Raw genomic sequence first — 20,547 nt, 5'->3', positions numbered from 1 at the left:
AAGCTGTCGAACATACCTTTCGAGCACGCTGCAGACCCTCGGTTAGCACCCGAGCATGCTCAGATAACACCTTATCACAGCACGTTAACTCATCACTATTAACTATAGGAAATGAATAAAGAAGGGAACCATTCTTCACCTCTATGTATTCAGCGAGATCCTTTACAGGGATAACAGATCCATTTGTGCTGGTCAGGCTCAGTCCCCCTATGGTTCCGCCAATGTCAATGGTGCCACTAGGGGAGAACGGATTCACTGCAAAGCTCACCATCTGGAATAGAAAGGGAATGATAAAACAAAGGACGCAAAGAAAGTGCATGTAAGTGGCTGCCAAAACACAGCTTTTCCCAGTCATTTTCCCAACATATGGAGTACAGATGATGGCAGTGAACATATGGAGTACAGATGATGGCAGTGAACATATGGAGTACAGATGATGGCAGTGAACATATGGAGTACAGATGATGGCAGTGAACATATGGAGTACAGATGATGGCAGTGAACATATGGAGTACAGATGATGGCAGTGAACATATGGAGTACAGATGATGGCAGTGAACATATGGAGTACAGATGATGGCAGTGAACATATGGAGTACAGATGATGGCAGTGAACATATGGAGTACAGATGATGGCAGTGAACATATGGAGTACAGATGATGGCAGTGAACATATGGAGTACAGATGATGGCAGTGAACATATGGAGTACAGATGATGGCAGTGAACATATGGAGTACAGATGATGGCAGTGAACATATGGAGTACAGATGATGGCAGTGAACATATGGAGTACAGATGATGGCAGTGAACATATGGAGTACAGATGATGGCAGTGAACATATGGAGTACAGATGATGGCAGTGAACATATGGAGTACAGATGATGGCAGTGAACATATGGAGTACAGATGATGGCAGTGATGGGTGCTGACCCTTCACTGTCATCATCTGTACTCCAGTGCAGTGTCTCACTATCACTGCGGAAAATCAACTGCAGGAGATTGTTCTTATAACCGCAACACTGTTCTTATCACTGCCATCATCTGTACTCCTACTGAGTACCATCCTGATATAAATGCTGCTGATGGCAGCAGATAGACTGGGGATTAGTAGGGGTTTGGAAGCCACTTAAATACAATTTATTTTTTTTACATGAATGAAGACAAATCATCAAATAAAATGATTTTCAAAGTTTCAAAACTTTTCATACTGGACAAAATAACGATAAATAATAAATAAAGGTTTAGTACACGCCATGTTGTGTGAATAGATCTCTATGAAATTTGTAGTAAAATTGTTTGATAACTCTATGAGATGACATTATCTACAGAATTAAATGCACATTACAACATTTTGATAAGTTTTAGACAAGTTATCAATTCTTGCTGTACCTTAACGTTCCACTAGATGGCGATAGATCTATACAGAAATAACTTAGAAAGGTTAGAAAAACTCTTGGAAAACATTGAACATTAATGAGACGGTCATGCCCTCACTTCAAATTCAGAAAGAGCTGCCTTGATATTTCCAAAATATGCCTTTTTTTTACACTTTACAGACATGTTGGGTGTGTTTTACCACGTGACGTTACACTTGCCCGAAGATCTAGAGCCTCAGCGTCGCCCATCGGAAGGTTCAGAGACGATAGTGATGGAAGGGTGAACGCTGCAGTGCTAGAATCTGGAATATTCACCGATGCTCTCTCCACCTGGTCAGACTGCAGCCTGTTAACAAAATACAGAATAGTAAATCCAATTTTCCAATTTTTCCAAACAGGGCGGAAAATGTTATCATACATAAAGTGTGAACAGGGTCTAAGGACTATGGACACCTTTGTGGGGCAATCATTTTTGCAATTCACTAAAAAATATTTGCACCATTTGGCTTTTTGGAAGCTCCTTGTTTCGATGCACCTCGCTGGCTGCAGAAGGAGTTAACTGAGAAGTCGCTAGCGAGTTCGTTCTGAGTGCAGCGGACTTATGACCACACCAAAGCTCAGCACAACTTAGATGGGGTCGTGTAATAATAAATCAGTACAGATGAGTCCAGAAAAAAAAAAAAAAAAGAGTTACACACTTCATGCGCAGAGTCTTAAAGCCAAATGTGTAATGAAACCCAACTGAAAAAAATATTTTTTGCCCAAAATACATAAATTATTTACAAAAAAAATGAATCCATATCCTTTAAATACTGAAAATTAGGAACATAATTGAGCTTTTTAAGGAAATGTGTAGCATTTCCTATGTAAATGAAAGTTGATTAAATTGCACCTTTGCCTGGAAATAAAACACCATACCTATTGATATACATGGTGGCAGCTGGAGCCGTCAGTATCATGGGTTCGTTGTCTGGTAGTTTCCCCACCAGTAATGCGCTCTGCAGATTTTCTACAGTGTTGAGTAAATGGAGCGACACTGTACTCTATGGAAAGAAAGGACGCAGTGAGTGCGCACATTAATGATGCGTAAGGCATTAACAAAAGCATGTAATGAGATGTAATAATATGCAAAAATTAAGTAAAAATGATCATGTGAGGGCCTCGATTGTTCAATCCCACCAATGATTTCATAGCATTTTTTTTATCGCAGGGTAAATGTTCGGAAAGCAGAGGAATTTGCTGGATACTTACAATGTGTAATACGCACACTGTTAGGATCCAGCTTCGCCTGGTGTTTGAGTGTTCGTCCATCATGGGACTACAAGGATGCGATTTGCAGAACTGCAGTTGAGAACCAACTTGTTTATCATCCGCTGACGTGATGACCTCCTGATCCGGCCAGCGGAGCTGAATCCTAACAGTGTGCGTATTACACATTGAAAGTATTCGGCAAGAGCACGATCGTTTGCCCAGAGACAGAAAACCCCTTTGACATTCTGTAAAATGTCCTCTACTGCTTGGAATGGGACAATAGGTAAGATTTAGCCAAACCACCGCAAAGGAACACTTAAGGAACTGCATACGGCAACCAATCCGATGCCAGCCCCCGTTTTAGAAGTAAATGCACACATCGCAGAAATGCTGCAGATTTTTTATGTGCAGACGAGACAAGTGGATGAAATTTTAACAAAATTCTGCGCTGAATTTGGAGCAGATTTTCCCAATTAAATTCAAGGGAATCTGCAAACAAATCCAAGTGATGAGGCAAAGTCAACCAGTTGGGGCTTTTAAACTAATGCTTTTCATTTTATTTTATTATTTTTCAGCGAAAAAAAATACAATTTGTTACAGATTTTCCTGCAGTTTTTTTTTGTAGAAATTTTCAGCATCATTTCCACCCTGTGTGCATTTACCTTTGTACTGACATCAGTCTCACTGGATGTTGTGGCCACGTTCTCCCACCGATGGCGGACTTACCCTGCTGCTGGCTGAGCCGTTCTGTGCACTGGCCTCCAGCACGTTACTCATGGCGCTAAACAGATAGTTTGCAGTGATTTCCTTTGTCGGATCCTGTTCGTGGCTTATGGCCAGCAAGGACTGGCTGACGTCTCTCAGCACGCTGATGGCTTCCACCTTGAATAAAATTATACAAAAGCAGTATGGACTGTCACACTTCTGGTGCCAGGTAATATCCTAGCAGATGAGAAGGCTTCTGATGGAAGGAGGCTCGATGCCTTTTCTTCTACCTAGAATATGTCTCACCTGAGCCGATGAGGACAGCTCCTCGCTTCTCATCGTGATGTCTTTCAGCACCTCAGACATCTCAAGGGCTGTGTGCAGTGTGGTCACATTAACAGCAGAGAGCGCTGTTATCATCACTTCACGTAACTATGGTGGAGTGGAAAATATCACAATTTCATTATATGACCAAAGCTTAAAATGCTTCCAGCTCCTGATGATTGACAGCTCCCCTGCCTCCTGCTTGCTGCTTCTGATGATTGACAGTTTTGACTAGTAGCAAGGCTGCACCGCTGATCTGAACTGATGCAAAGAAAAGCTTAAAATGGTTCTATCATCAGGAGCACACAGCTCCCCTGCCTCCTGCTTGCCTCTCCTGATGATTGACAGCTCCCCTGCCTCCTGCTTGCTTCTCCTGATGATTGACAGTTCTGACTAGTAACATGACTGCACTGCTGATCCGAACTGATGCAAAAAAAAAAAAAACAACATCAGAGTAAAGCAGGGGCACCGTGGCTAGTTATATTCTGCCAGCTTCAGAATCTTAAGAAAACAGTTTTTCATTGGCCAAGCAGCTTCATGCAGCCTTGCATCGCCTAGCACAATGCTGAGTGTCAGATGGAGTGGTGTAAAGCAGCCATTTTTAGGCAATCAAACCTCTTTTTTGTTGTCCGCCTGCAGTGATACATTGTGGTTTTCCCCCTGGACCTCTCTGTTGAGGACAGAGGACACAGATTTGTACAGCTGAATCAGTGAGCTACTGTCTCTCCCCTCCGTCATTGACCTCTCAGAAAGGAGCGATGCCAGGCTGTCAGTGCTCGTCTCGTCATATCTGACCTGGAAAAAGAAGGGCATCTGATAACGAGCGCAGGGTCCATAGACAATAGGAAGGCAGCCAAGCATGATTTACATCCTTTGTAAATTCCCTCCCCCCCCCCCCCCCCCCCGCACCAGTGATTAGTCAGTGAGTGATGAAATGTTAGATCATCATCTAATCTGTGCTCTGCCTTAATATCTCTGCCTGTAGTCATGGAATATAGACCCCAAAAATCTGTCCTGGTCACGTGACGGTCACGCAGGAATTGATAGAAGCACTGATAACTGCCTATGGGTGGATTATAATATGGGTGGATTATAATATGGGTGGTCTGGGGTGGTGAGCTAACCAATGGATCCCACTCATTGATTTTTGTTTTGTTTTGTCTGATTTGCGTGCTGAAAATCCCCTACGTAATATTTCACAACAGAGAAAATCTGCAGAGAAAATTGATCAGCCAGTGTCAATTTCTGCTGTGGCTAATTGACGCCAGTCCCTCTAAATCGTGGTAATATGCTCAATTTTTGGCTGTGATTTTGACGAAACCACAATGTTTTTCATTGATTTTGCAATTTGCAGTTTTTCCTTGTCAATAAGCTGTGATTACACCACATAATGTGAATATTCTTTTCTGGAAGTACATACAGTGGGGGCAAGGGGACTATGCAAACCTCACAGGGCCCATAATAAAAAAACAGTCTGCCCATCACATGACCAGGACAGGCTTTAATCCACTGGAAGTAAATCATGACAGTTTCTATTAATTGAAAGCAAGCAGAGATCTAAAAACAACAACAACAATAAAGCACACGGGGAATTGAGTCAGAAAGTAAATCGGAAAATTGTATAAAATTTGCATTGCACAAGGAATAAATTACATTAACCCTTTAAAATGTGTCAAAACTGTCAACTAAAAATGAAAAAAATAGGGTTAATCGGCAGGTAAATAGAGTTTATTGGAAGTGCGGCTACAGGGAGAAAATTATGTTTTATTCTCCCTGCATCCCCTTGCTTCCACCACTCACTTTACTGTGAGCATGCTATAATCACTCACTGGCACTTTGATTGACAGTCTGCTGTGCGTGCAATGTGTGTGTTTGCAGTGTGTGCGTGCAGTGTGCCTGTAGTGTGTGTGTGCGCAGAGTGTGTGCATGTGTGTGCAGTGTGTGTGTGGAGCAGGCTGACAATCAAAGAGCAGGGGAGTGATTACAGCGTGAGCACTGTGTAGTGAGCGGTGATTGTTCACAGCTCCCTTCACCACTCCAATCACCGGTAGCTGCAGGGAGAATAAAACCTCACTTTCTCCCTGCAGCTATGCTTCCAAATAGACAGTTGCACAAGCGTAAAATGGTACTTACCTACAGAATGGCACCATGTTTGTGGGTAATTTGCCATTTTTGTTAACTGACAAGTTCCCTTACATTATATATTTATACATAACACCATGTTTGCATAAAGGGAGAAAAAGGTTCTTCCACCTACATTTTATATGTATACATATATATATATATATATATATGTATATATATATATATATATGTGTGTGTGTGTACCGGTATATTATATATATATATATATATATATATATATATATATATATATATATAATGTAGGTGGAAGAAGTTGTTACTCCCTTTACGAAAGCCACGCTGAACTTTCATCCCTGGACTTTTACTTTTCATCCTTGGACTTTTAGAGATGCAGATAGATTGGGTGGAGAATACAGTTAGCCAATAAGTGATTTCAAAAGTATCAACTAAAATAAAAATAATAATAAATGTCTGCAAAATAATTATAATAAAAAACAACATTTCAATTAAATTGCTGATTATTTCACCTTTGCTTTCACCGTGGTACTGACTGAATCACCAAAGTTATTTGTGACAGTCACGGTGATGGTTAATAGGAAGTCGTATTCTTCTTCTCCGAGAGGTAAATATACATTTGGAAGTTCTGGGTTTGGACCACAGTACAGCTGAGATTCTGGAACACAGAACACATAAAGCTTTTTGACTATTTCAAATTTTTGAAAATTGAAATTTTGACAGTGACTGTCCCTCCTTCCGCCTGTAATGGGGTGCCTGTGCACTACAAGCACCCCTTTACAAAAGATGTATCCTTAAAGGAGCTGTCCCTGCTAATTATATTGATGACCCATGCCCAGGATGGGTCATCAATATCGGATCGGTGGGTCCGACACCTAGCGCCCCCCATAATCAACTGTTCAAAGCTCAGGTGGTGGTCAAATGTAAATGCTGATCTGCAGGACCTGGCAGCGGCTACTACACAGAGAATAGAGCTGTACTGGTTTACATCCGGATTGAAGCTAGGGCTGATAACAGCAGATCTGTGTGGCTCCTGGAACTAAAATCCACTATATTTCATGTAATAACTGCTTCTTTTGCCAATTGCTGCCCCTCTCCGGACACGTGACTATTTCTATGCCTTAACAGATAAATTGGTCAGTGCTACTTTAAGAAAATAGAGTCATGAGGACTAATTCATCTAGCTTTTAAGAATTAACCATAAGTGATGGACCTAATTATATGGATTGGACGGCAGCTGATGGCTTGTAGGATTGTGTCACCACTTCCTGCCGTATGAGACATAGAACGTGAAATGGAGCAGGTTTCAGAATTTCCTTCCTCCTTAAAGTCTAGAAAATGGAGTATTTTACTATGACGTAACATACATAGTAACATAGTAACATAGTTAGTAAGGCCGAAAAAAGACATTTGTCCATCCAGTTCAGCCTATATTCCATCATAATAATTCCCCAGATCTACGTCCTTCTACAGAACCTAATAATTGTATGATACAATATTATCAATAAAGTGAATAAATAGTGAATAAAGTGAATACAATAAAGTGAAAAAATACATTTTAAATTGAAGTCATCACAGTTGATGTCGTTAATGAAATCCAGTAGGGCCGCCGCGTCGACGACCAAGATGATGAGAATGTCGTCTACGTAGCGGCCATACCAAATCGAATTGGGTATGAAAGAATTATTATCATTGAAAATAAAAACCTCTTCCCACCATGTAACAAACAAAACTGCTGAAGAAGGGGAGAAAGTGATCCCATCTATCAGCAACCAAAATTCCTGATTTATAAGTTTTTTCATTGTGCCTTCCCCCCATGTAACGTATATTCCATATGTGGTATATGTGTACTGTGCTGCTTGATACAGTTTTGATAAAAATTAGTCTTTCCTCTGCTGCAGATCAAGCAGTTCTGTGAATGCTGAGCCCTGTATAACCCCACCCACACCACTGATTGGCTGGCAGCTTTCTGTGTCAGCTATATATTCAAAGAAACTGGCCAATCAGTGGTGGGGCGGAGCATACAGAGACCAGTTGACTAAGAGGCATGAGACACCTAGTCCTGCAGTGTTAATCTCCTGCTGATAAAACATTGATTGTATTTAAACAGCAACACACAGCCTAGTAAGTGACATATCACTGGAATCAGGATCTCTGCCCCTACATCATGCTGCTCTTGGATCACACAGCAAAACCCTTCCTGTTAATATCTTATATTTAACATAACTTAATTTATGGACAACTATGGTTTGATTTCTTTGCCTGTGTGGATTTGATGAGTTGTTACCGATGACGTGCTGGATTTCATTAACTGCATGAGCTGTAAAGACACTAATTTAAAACTTAATTTTCCACTTCGTACTAAAATGGTCCATTTTCCAGACATTAAGATGGAAGGAAATTTTGATATCCGCTTTATATCAAGTTCTACAGATCACACTTGCACCCCAGAGGAAGCCTGGGATACCGTGAATGGTTGCAAACTGCTCCATGGCAAAGACTCTCATCCTGGACTAGTCTGAGGTTCATGCCGCCATACTCACGGGGCTTAGGGTAGAAGCAGTAAGTGAGAGAGATCCGCTGATCTTGATTGCAGGAGCCGGTAAGGGAACATGGAGAGAAGCAGGAGATCCGGAAGCTGGTCAGTACAGACCCCTCGCTTGGGTATACGCTGCAGTTTGGCACCTCTGGAGGCGGCAGGGTGCTAACCACGATCATATCCTCTCCATATTCATGGGAAGTCTTAGCTGGAATTAAAAAATGGATGCAATAGACAATAAGAGTTCAATATAATATATTAGGTCAACCAGTGGTGTAGCGTGGGATCAGGGGAGGCCACAAAGTCAGTAGCTCTGGGTGCAAAATTTCTAGCAGGTGGAAAAATTGAGAAGGAAAACAAAGAAAGTAGGAAGATGTTGCTAGCGGTGAAGAGGTGAAGGGGGCTGGCTTGGTTATAGAAAGAAGCAGACAACCCCCTTCACGCTGCTCTTTTCATCTGACAAAATGAAGATGTTGTTCTTTAAAAAAAAAGCTTGAAAAGCCTTTTAATCTAAGATAAAAGAAGTAACTCTCACTCACCGATCAGCTTTATTCTGACCGCACCTTCAGGGTGGTCCTTTAGCAATGTGCCGTTCAGCACGAGGGTGGAGGAGTCACTTTGTATCAGGGTAAGAGAACTGGTTCTGAAATCACGTAAGTGGCAAACAGCGGGAAGAGACACAGGCTGGAAACAAGCACAAAGTCAAGAAAGGATATGACGGAAAAGGGGTTAATACACTGAGACCCTTTTCCTTATGCCACCTCCTATCGTTCCCCTTCAACACCTCAACTTCTTACACACTTAGATAGTCCATTAACTTATACGCCAAGTGTTTTATCAGGAAGAGATTATCACTGCAGGACTAGGTATCACGTGCCAGCTAGTCAGGCTGATCTGTATAACCCCGCTCCCCCCACTGATTGGCAGCTTACTGTAGTTTCAACACAATCAGTGTTTCATCAGCAGGAGTTTATCGGTGGAGGACTAGGTGTCTCGTGCCAGCTAGTCAGGTTGATCTGTATAACCCCCACCCCCTTAGTTATAGCCTTTACAAAGAGGGCGGTGCTTACAGGATCCTCTGGGGCGTGTCTTTTGAATTATCCTGTGAGCCAGGCCCCCAAGGAATTTACCATAAACATTTGTACTGAATAAAAAGGCCAATGTCTCTGGAGCCATATGGCGGATTTAAGAAAAAAAAAACAAAAAAAGGAATACTCAGGGGAGAGGCGAGAAAAAAATAAGAGCACAAATTGCCCAGTTTTGACCTGGTGATAGGTCCTCTTTATTCGATTATGGACAATAATCTACCCCTGTAAGCCAGCCTTTACACATAGTATGTTGTGTGAAGTGCGACACTAACCTTCTGTATAAGGCTCACATCACTGTACCAGCTGTACGTGACACCATCACAGTTATCACAGGTAGCACTGAGCACCACCGGCTCCGAAATGTTAACGTTTTTGCAGTTGGTTTCACATCTGAAACAGATTAATGTGACATTTTTAACAAACTATCAAGATACAAATATACACGGGTCAATGTCTTACGCATGAAGAAAGGCATTTATATCATATCAGGTCATATTACTTTCGTGGATCGGAAGTCAACAAATTCCATTTTCAGTCTAAAACGAAACTTTCTAAAGTTCTTCTTACCAAGCATATAGAGAATTGAAAAAGCCGCTGTCATTGGCGATTTACTTTATAAGAGAACAAAGGATCGGGCATGTCGAAATTAGACATGCCCAACCTTTCCTTCTTTCTGCAATATCTGCCATAGGGGGAAAAGTCAAGACACCTCTATACACATCCGGTGGTTATTTAATTGGTAATTTAGGACAACAACGTGTATGGCCGCCTTTAGGACTTTACACATCGTACTGATATAATATAAGAGGTATTCGTCCTCCTCTTTAAAAAAAAAAATATTATGAAATAGATGCACGTCGTCAGCCATGCCTGATTTTGGGTCGGAGCTGAATCTTGGAGGTGACGTAGAAACATTGCTCGTCTTCCACGGCGTCCTCATCACTATACGCCACCATAGCCCGGATAGTGAATGCACTGCTGGGCGGTGGGAGGCAGCTCGCAGGGACCACCATCTTATACCAGCTGGTGTTAATGAGTTTTTGCTTCACACATTTGGACCATCCGGACCAGCAGGACCCTACATGAAGAAAGCAGAGTTTTTATTATAAGAATTAATCACAATATCATTGACATTTGAGACAAGCCCCTCACCGCAGGTCCACGTGATATTAGCCGTATTATTCCCAGGCCACTGCAGGGTAACACTGGAAAAGGGGCCGATATGCCTGCGAGGTTCTATATACATCTGCTTCGGTTTTCTCTCCTTTTGGATCTCCTGTTATATAGGTCGAACAAATGGGTTTGGTTTTTTGGATGCTGATTTGACACTTTAACTGATACAATTTGGAGGACAATCGGTCCACGTAATGGGCAAATATCATCCCACCGAACTCTAATTAATCGGCGACCCTTACGTCTTAGGGTACCGTCACACAGTGGCATTTTGATCGCTACGACGGCACGATTTGTGACGTTCCAGCGATATGTCCGTGACGTTCCAGCGATCTCGCTGTGTCTGACACGCTCCTGCGATCAGGGACCCCGCTGAGAATCGTACGTTGTAGCAGATCGTTTGAAACTTTCTTTCGTCGTCTAGTGTCCCGCTGTGGCGGCATGATCGCATGGTGTAACAAAGGTGTGCACGATATTGTATACGATGTGCGCATAGTAACCAACGGCTTCCACATCGCACATACGTCATGAAATTATCGCTCCAGCGTCGTACATTGCAAAGTGTGACAGCAGTCTACGACGCTGGAGCGATATTGTTACGATGCTGGAGCGTCACGGATCGTGCCGTCGTAGCGATCAAAATGCCACTGTGTGACGGTACCCTTATTCAGACGTGAGTTTTTCTTGTATTGAACTTGTATTATAGGTTATGAGACCCCTCATTTTTGTGGACCCCGCAAAATCACGGAGACATGTCCGATCTTGATCTCAGATTATAATCGGTGGTTGATCCAATTTTGAGAAGATGGAAAAAAAAATTCTCCATTTTCTCCATACTGTCATCCGAGTGTAGTCCGATGTTTTTCACCCACTCATTGACTTACAGTGCGATCCAAATATCGGATGCAAATCGTGCATGCTGCAGTAAAATAGACAGATACTCACCTTTCCCTCTTTATCTAAACTTCCGTGTTTTCCTTCTTTCTCTATTTTAACAAAATACACAAAAAGAACAGTGAATTCCTATTCCATTTCACCCTCCATATGGCGTAGGCTTCACTACCTTTCTCAATGTGTTCGTCCACAGTAATATTTCCGATGTTTGAAGTGACGTTCGATACTGCGTTCCTAGCGATAACCGTGATCATATAAACTCCTGTAATGACCAAAATAATATTTATTATATACAGATCTAACATGACATGATAAATGAGCGAAGAGCGGGATAATCCACAGTGATCGGAGTGGAAACAGAGCTGCGGGATCAAAATGGTATGATAAATACAACGCGTTTCGGGTGAGGATTTCAGCAGGTTTTACATAACGCCTTGTCCTGAAGATATGATATAAAATGAATATATCAATATAAACATATACCGGACTATCGTACCTGCGCTGCCAATGGTGATGTTGTAGACATGTGGCCGGGTGGTCAGGCATTGCCCGGAATGCGTCAACTCATCTCCCGATCCGGCAATCTCAATCGTTACGTCCGCCGGTACGCCATGAGCGATGGTCACGTTTATCTGCAATTCCTGTCCTGCTTCCAAAGTGTTGGCAGAAAGGTGAGCTTGTAGTCCAGATACGGCTTCAATAAGACGAATGGTCACGCTGGTGTTCAGCCGGGCTGAGGGTTTGTGGTTAGCTGCAATGATCTGCAGATGGTGGACGCCGGGACCTATGAGCTTCTGAGAGTCAACGTCCAGAGACATATTATGAGGATGGTCTCCAAATTTCACCCTGGATTCTGTTAAAGTCACATTATCGTGTACGATGGTGAGGTTGGCGTCACTGCCTAGATCAAAGAATACAGGATTAGTCCTATTTCATCTAATTAATATGTCATAATTAAGTAATCCTCATAGTAATGAGCAGGTAACCAGACCCCACAATTACCACCTGCCTCCTAGAGACACGAGGTTGGGTAGAGGGACTCCATAACTCTCCATGCTTACTCCTCTTTCCCCATCCAGAACACATGTGCTCAGCAGAACCAAGAGTGAATATGTTATTCAGGGAGGGCATGGGGGCTAAATGTCGGCCAACACTTATCTAAGAGATCTTGGGATCATGGAGACGTCCGTCCAACATGGTCCAAGCATGGACCGCAATGCACGGCCAGCTGTGGGTCTCCCTACCCCTGCATGAAAGTTTCATAGAATTATATGATGCTGTCACGCTCAGGTTGGGTTGTCCCGCGGCCAGTCTCGGACCATGTTGGACGGATGTCTGCATGAGCCCTAATATTTAGTATGTGTGGAGGAAATTGTCTGGATGACATAAAGTCATCACATATTTTTGCCCTTTTAATTATTCATTTCATTTTTAAACTTTGGCATTTATATACAGTACAGACCAAAAGTTTGGACACATCTTCTCATTTAAAGATTTTTCTGTATTTTCATGACTATGAAAATTGTACATTCGCACTGAAGGCATCAAAACTATGAATTAACACATGTGGAATTATATACTTAACAAAAAAGTGTAGCCACCTTTTGCTTTGATTGCTTTGCACACTCTTGGCATTCTCTTGATGAGCTTTGCAGTGCAGCTCACCCCAAACCATCTCGATTGGGTTCAGGTCTGGTGACTGTGGAGGCCAGGTCATCTGGCGTAGCACCCCATCACTCTCCTTTTTGGTCAAATAGCCCTTACACAGCCTGGAGGTGTGTTTGGGGTCATTGTCCTGTTGAAAAATAAATGATGGTCCAACTAAACGCAAACCGGATGGAATAGCATCCCACTGCCAGATGCTGTGGTAGCCATGCTGGTTCAGTATGCCTTCAATTTTGAATAAATCCCCAACAGTGTCACCAGCAAAGCACCCCTACACCATCACACCTCCTCCTCCATGCTTCATGGTGGGAACCAGGCATGTAGAGTCCATCCGTTCACCTTCTCTGCGTCGCACAAAGACACAGACAAATTTGGACTCATCAGACCAAAGCACAGATTTCCACTGGTCTAATGTCCATTCCTTGTGTTCTTTAGCCCAAACAAGTATCTTCTGCTTGTTGCCTTTCCTTAGCAGTGGTTTCCTAGCAGCTATTTTACCATGAAGGCCTGCTGCACAAAGTCTCCTCTTAGCAGTTGTTGTAGAGATGTGTCTGCTGCTAGAACTCTGCGTGGCATTGACCTGGTCTCTAATCTGAGATGCTGTTAACCTGCGATTTCTGAGGCTGGTGACTCGGATAAACTTATCCTCAGAAGCAGAGGTGACTCTTGGTCTTCCTTTCCTGGGACGGTCCTCATGTGAGACAGTTTCTTTGTAGCGCTTGATGGGTTTTGCCACTGCACTTTCAAAGTTTGCCCAATTTTTCGGACTGACTGACCTTCATTTCTTAAAGTAATGATGGCCACTCATTTTTCTTTGCTTAGCTGCTTTTTTCTTACCATAATACAAATTCTAACGATCTATTCAGTAGGACTACCAGCTGTGTATCCACCAGACTTCTGCACAACACAACTGATGGTCCCAACCCCATTTATAAGGCAAGAAATCTCACTTATTAAACCTGACAGGGCACACCTGTGAAGTGAAAACCATTCCCGATGACTACCTCATGAAGCTCATCAAGAGAATGCCAAGAGTGTGTAAAGCAGTCATCAAAGCAAAAGGTGGCTACTTTGAAGAACCTAGAATATAAGACATAATTTCAGTTGTTTCACACTTTTTTGTTAAGTATATAATTCCACATGTGTTAATTCATAGTTTTGATGCCTTCAGTGTGAATGTACAATTTTCATAGTCATGAAAATACAGAAAAATCTTTAAATGAGAAGGTGTGTCCAAACTTTTGGTCTGTACTGTACGTCAAAGTGTTTCTTGCCTCTCTTAGCTCCAATGTTGGCCCCTTGCCCCAATGCTGGCCCCTTGCTCCAATGGTGGCCCCATGCCCCAATGTTGGCCCCTTGCCCCAATGCTGGCCCCTTGCTCCAATGGTGGCCCCATGCCCCAATGTTGGCCCCTTGCCCCAATGCTGGCCCCTTGCTCCAATGGTGGCCCCATGCCCCAATGGTGGCTCCTTGCTTCAATGGTGACCTCTTGCTGTAATGTCATCTGCCTGGGTAATTTAAACCCCGCTCAGGTTGTGGGTGGATGCCTGAGTATTCAGGTAGTTGGCAGCTCTGATATATCACCACTGCTGCTGCAACTCTGCTCTCCTGGTCATCACTGTTCAAACGCTGCTACATCAGCAAACGCTGCTACACCTTTTTTAGTCCTGGCATCGATGTCCCAGTTCTGCTACATCAGCCATCGCTATTCTAACTTTTCTACACCAGTACGGCATCTTTTCTATAAAGCCTATTCATTCTTTGTCACTGATGTCCTCCGAATCTACTGTTCTGCTGCACCAACACCATCTGTCCGTGTGGCAAAAGAACGGTACATTATGACCAAGGGCTGCAAAAATCCACCTCGCCAGGCAATAAATATCACAAAGTTAACAAAATACTAATAAATCAGCGACAGGTATTCAAGTAGTTGGGAACTCAGATCTAGATTTAACGGTATCTTCAAGGGAAGTCATAGTAACATTGGTGCCATTAAAGGTTTCTGGTTTCAGAAAATGCCTGTCCTTTGGATTCAGTGTATGTAAAAAAAAAAAAAAGCTTTTCTAACTTTCCCCAGGTCTAGCATTGAGTCTTCTACAACTGCTCCCGGTGTATGTTACTGGTAGCTCTGATGTTATATTGACATCTCTGCAGCCAATCACTGAGCTCAGTGCCTCAACCTGAGTTGGCGGCACAAGCCCCTGAGGTCACTGATTGGCTGCAGAGATGTCAACGCTATGTCAGCACTGCAGGCAATAGCAGACATTGGGAGCAGTGGTGGAGACTCATGAATGGACCCGGGGAACGGGGGTTTTCAGGAAGCCCCTATAAATGTACTAGGAGTGGGGATGATTAGTGGGGAATCATTCTTCTACTCTGCCAATGGAGCATGACATAGTTGGGTTTTATGAAAAAAACTCTGCATGCCTCCATATGTTTATCAAAAGTCGTTTCTTGTACCTTTGTTCATTTCCACCTGAATCCACAAGGTTTCACCATATACAGATCTACAGGCTTCATCTGGGGGTTCATGATGGCTAAAGCAGCCAGTAACCCTGAGGGTGCGGATGCTTTGCTCCACTATGATGTTTCGCTGCGCCGTCACATGCCATTCGCTCGTTGAACACTCCACAAACACCGTAAAGTCTCCGGGAGATGCGTAGCTGTGAATTACACTGCTTGACACACTGAAAGATAAAATAGGAGCCACATTCATAATCCGCGCGATTGTGTCTGGACGTGACTACAATGAGTATGTGATGGGCCATGATGGTGACGTAGTAGTCCTTTTTTCTTGAGAAGTCCAAGAGGACTGGACCTAAAGAACTTCACTTTTATTATACATTTATATTATGTGTATGAGACACATAGTAATAAAGTAATAACTCTGTTATAACGCTACAGAGAAGTGATGCAATAAAACTAATGAGTGCAGACATGATAATCTTCATATGAACTAAACACGGCGCTGATAACACTGCTGTAAAAGGGGCTAAGGTTAATTATGTAGCCACCTATGGTACAGAAGCCTTGGACATATGATAATCGCGCATTTCTTGCATTCAGATCCAAGGACACAAAAAAAAATCATGTTTCACATGCGACGAAAGGCAAGTATGGTAATATTGGCTCCTGAGGCTGCATGGTAGGGTGTGGACTTACTTATCTGGCTGGTAGGGATCAATATTGTGTCCGTCTCCAGTGCTCACGATGCAGGACAGATTCCCGGTGTATTCAGGCAGAAGCCATTGTATAGTAATAGTTATGTTTTCCAAAACAAAGGACTTATCTATTAAATCAAGCTTCAAACCTGTATTATATAAAGATGTCAGATTAATAAAGGTATTCATTCTGTCTCACAACCAACTCTTATTTTTCCTTTATTTTTTACATGATGCAAAAACATGAATTTGGGGGTAAGAGGCTGTCGGAGGGGCATCCTTAATATTTCTGAAACAATGGGGGACATTTATTATTACAATATTAATTATAGACATCTTAAATTGGCTGTCCACTACTCGGACAACCTCTTCTCTACCATGGAAGTAACAGCTTATACTCACCTCCGGTGCGGGTGCTGTTCCAGCAGTGTTGGCACTGGCTCTCCTGGGGCTCGCGTGACATTATGTCATGCAAGCCCTGATGACAATCATTGACCGCTACACTCTATCTTCGTTCGGATGTAACTGACATCCATTTTTTTCCTTTTAAGGAGTTGTCTCACCTGCTTAGGGCTCACCTCTTCCTCAGGAGGCAGCATATGAGGCAGCTTCAGCAGCTCTGAAACTGGCTGGGATCAGGAGCTAACAGTGGGTTCCAGAAACCTGGGCAACTTCAGAGCAGCTCTTACAAGCTCTGCTAGAAAGAGCTTGTAAGCACTGCACGTTTGCAACTGTACTTGTGTAAAACCTTAAAGGGTTATTCTCGTTATATTACATGGGTAAAATATCAAAAACCTTGTAGAAATAATCAACTCTGCATCTTCTTGATATTAAAATATCCATCTAGACTGCATCGGTGGCAGATTTTTATTACCTTTTGGTCCCCAATTCTTGGAAACAGCATTGAAACTCATTTTATAACCTGAGCATGGGACTTACCTTCCATGCAGCTATACCAGACAGACAGGTAACTACCAGACCCAGGACAGGGATCTCCGAGCTGTGCAGCATCCGAGGTGATCTGACAAGCCTGCAGCCCATGGCACTGACCTAACGGAGAACAACATTATCCATTAGTGATGTTCTCCTAAAATCAGAAAATATTTTAGGTCCCAACATAGTGGATATCCAATTATTGTCAGAGGACCCTTGGGCAAAGTGAACAACCCTTCTTCCTTGTCCCAGTACAGATCATGATGACCAAACTGGCAGAGGGTCTACTGACCTGAACTCGACAGGCTGGCCTGAACCCTCTGAGACCGATCCCTATATCGTGGTCTGTGCTTGGTCATTGTGAAGCAATATATCAAGTCTTACCTGCAACTTGCTCTTTAACACTCTTCCAGCTGCAGCCACTTGTTGTAAGTGACTTACCCCCCTGGGTACAAAAATGGGGGCTCTTACGTCCAAAGAAGCTATCGGTAATCTGCACCACTTCTCCTGACCCGCACTGTAATGTGGCATTCTGCTGATCACAGGCAGTGGTGTGACCAGACTCTAAAATGACAAGAAGGTGCAAAAAGGTCTATCAAATAAAGAGGTTTTATTGACTTCAAAGGGTTATTACCAAAAAGTTAAGTCGGAAAAGGGAATAAATCAATGATCGTTCAAGGTTGTACTGTTTAGACCCCCACAATTCTTAAAATTGAGGCTTTAGAGCTGACCCTTGTAGAGTCCCATCTTGAGTAGAGTCTGCATTCTTGACCTCCTCTCTATTTATTGCCTATGGGACTGCAGTGGTTCCCTAATATCAGTGATCTGTCCTTCAGAGGTGTCATCAATATCAGATTGTTGGTGGTGGGACTTCTGGAACTCCTAATGATCAGCTGATTAAAATGGCCATGGCGTCACAAAATTGTTACAGCTCTGTACGTTGTGTCGTCGGCATGAATGGTACTGGAAGTTCTCGCCCATGTGAATGAATGGGAGAGAGTTCACAAAAAATGTGTCTTGAATGACTGGTCCGAGGCAGGTCCCAGGTGGCTTCTCCCTTCTCCCCAGACCGATGGTCTCTGACTATACACACACATAAAGGAAGACCTGTTAGTCTGGGGGGGAGCGGAGAGAAGAGAAGCTGACGGGGACCTGCCTCACACTGGTCATCCAAGATGCATAGACCCCAGCTGTTTTTTCAAAGCTTATTTTCTCCAAAAGGCTGCACCAATAACTCAGCCAGTGTCTCATTAATACTGCCTGTGGTTTGGGCACCATGAAACTACCCTTTAGGGCAGCCATCATGCTAAATTGCAGACAGTTTTGGCTTGGCGTTGGGGGAGCAGCTGGAACCCCGGCCTTGGGCACCATAAGAGCTTGTCCAATCCCTGACACAATAATGATGGCAAATCACTTACCAAATTCACAAACGAAATGTAACTCCTGACTGCAGTTATCCGTTGTCCCCCAATGGTAGTCAGACTCTTTCCTTAGGTAGCCACATCTCCCAGTAGAGGCGCCTTCTCCAGTCCAGTGGCTATAGGTCACATTAGATGTATCCAACCAGGTCAAAGATTCTGGACAGGATAAAGGCTTCATCATAAACTGACATCCTACATGAGTAAAACTTCCCAAAATTTTTGCCAGCTTTCAGCGTGAGAAAGTATTTACTATGGTTGCAAAAGATTAGACTCTACCATGACCATAAGTAGCTTAAAGGGGTACTCCAGCCACCAAATATCGGAGTAACGTCTCACATTATAGTATCATCCGTTCCTCTACAAGCCATGCCTTTTTGTCGAATGAGGCACAAATACTAAAACACTGCTTGTCCAAGACGAACATTTTGATGACCCATCTATAAGGATAGGTCATCAGATTCAGATTGATGTCAGACCAGGAGATAAGGTATAGTACTCACGAAATAATGTACAGAGCCACGCTGTTCCGGCACCATCTTATCCAAGTATTAGTAAGGTTAGTGGACTTTTCGCATAAACATCCAACTACAAAACTCAGTAACCGTCTATGGTAAAATGTTGTAACCAATACAATAACTCATTTACCTTCTATGTTGACCTGCTCTGGGGAGTGACGAACAAGACCGATCCACCAATCGACTTCCTTCGACAGATGTCCATTCAAGAAATCCTGTGTTTCCTGATTATGGATGAAAACCAGATGGCCTCCTCCTCTCTCGCACCAGGTCTGTGCACTGTAGAAAGTGCGTTCAAAGCGGACAAATTCATAGCACGATGTGTTATAGGGCACCTGGTACTTGGAGCAAGGTGAGGAATCAGCACAGACAGAAACAAAACAGAACAGAACTAGGAATAGGAGACTTGTCCTACACAGAAGACCCAACATGGTGCTGTCCACGTTCAGCACTTCTACAGAATCATACCTTCAATAACTCCTGCTGTTCCCTAACCAACCACGAGTGACGTCACTCCACCAATGACCATTTTCTGCTCCATTGTGCCTTCATCGGGTCATAAAAACAAGAATAAATTATAGATGGCATTAACTTGTGAGATACACAATACTAGACATCTCTAAAAACAGCTCAATTGTAAAAAGGTCTCTAATTACTACACAGCATTGTTTGGTTGGGAGAAGATAAGACTCTAATCCTCCTCTCCCACAGGTGGTGATTGCAGATAATCCTGACAAATTCTACTGTTTGTCCAGATGTCAGGTGGAAACAAAGCGATGTACTTCTATCAAACAAATAGAACTAGAGAGGGGAACAATGGAGGAATGCATCCTCTACTATGGTTCTATGCAGTGACATATAAAAGTTTGGGCACCTCTGGTCAAAATTACTGTTATTAGGGTATGTGCACACGTTCAGGTTTTATCGCGCTTTTTCCACTTTTTTTAGCGATAAAAACGCGATAAAACCGCATTAGAAACTGCAGACATATGCATCCTATCATTTAGAATGCATTCTGCAATTTTTGTGCACATAATGCATTTTTTTTTTCCACGAAAAAAACGCATCGCGGTAAAAAAAAGCAGCATGTTCATTAATTTTGCGTTTTTTTCACATTTTTCCCACTATTCTATGCATTTGGAAAAAACGCGCAAAAAAACGCATGCGGATTTCTGGCAGAAATGTCAGGTTTTTGTCAGGAAAATTTCTGCCAGAAAATCCTGACATGTGCACATAGCCTTATTGTGAACAGTTAAGAAAGTTGAAGATGAAATGATCTGTAAAAGGGCTAAAGTTAAAGATGAGCACTATACACAGATATAGTGTACACTATCTACTATATAATTTTCTAAGGGTCACTTCCGTCTGTCTGTCTGTCTTTCTGTCACGGTTATTCATT

General features: G+C 42.8%; 1 protein-coding gene across 1 annotated transcript in view; it reads right to left on the bottom strand.

Annotated features, from left to right (window-relative positions):
• LOC138648631 (polycystin-1-like protein 2) overlaps positions 1-19,579 on the bottom strand; it is a 48,251-nt gene extending 28,672 nt beyond the window's left edge. The window contains exons 1-22 of the mRNA XM_069738418.1: positions 19,279-19,579; positions 18,631-18,789; positions 17,597-17,776; positions 17,219-17,329; positions 16,281-16,428; positions 15,579-15,805; positions 11,950-12,354; positions 11,623-11,715; positions 11,505-11,545; positions 10,539-10,662; positions 10,257-10,464; positions 9,659-9,776; positions 8,838-8,982; positions 8,303-8,506; positions 6,272-6,417; positions 4,275-4,454; positions 3,642-3,767; positions 3,349-3,512; positions 3,293-3,310; positions 2,298-2,420; positions 1,599-1,725; positions 140-271 (exon numbers count right to left, since the gene is read on the bottom strand). Coding sequence (XP_069594519.1) covers positions 140-271; positions 1,599-1,725; positions 2,298-2,420; positions 3,293-3,310; positions 3,349-3,512; positions 3,642-3,767; positions 4,275-4,454; positions 6,272-6,417; positions 8,303-8,506; positions 8,838-8,982; positions 9,659-9,776; positions 10,257-10,464; positions 10,539-10,662; positions 11,505-11,545; positions 11,623-11,715; positions 11,950-12,354; positions 15,579-15,805; positions 16,281-16,428; positions 17,219-17,329; positions 17,597-17,776; positions 18,631-18,789; positions 19,279-19,579 — 3,480 coding nt within the window. The remainder of the gene's footprint in view (positions 1-139; positions 272-1,598; positions 1,726-2,297; positions 2,421-3,292; positions 3,311-3,348; positions 3,513-3,641; positions 3,768-4,274; positions 4,455-6,271; positions 6,418-8,302; positions 8,507-8,837; positions 8,983-9,658; positions 9,777-10,256; positions 10,465-10,538; positions 10,663-11,504; positions 11,546-11,622; positions 11,716-11,949; positions 12,355-15,578; positions 15,806-16,280; positions 16,429-17,218; positions 17,330-17,596; positions 17,777-18,630; positions 18,790-19,278) is intronic.
• Positions 19,580-20,547: the final 968 nt, after the last annotated feature.

The sequence above is a fragment of the Ranitomeya imitator genome, chromosome 9 (genome assembly GCF_032444005.1).
Source record: "Ranitomeya imitator isolate aRanImi1 chromosome 9, aRanImi1.pri, whole genome shotgun sequence".
Taxonomy (NCBI): Eukaryota; Metazoa; Chordata; class Amphibia; order Anura; family Dendrobatidae; genus Ranitomeya; species Ranitomeya imitator.
Note: the sequence above shows the minus strand (reverse complement) of the source record. Positions and strands in the feature narration are given on the sequence as shown.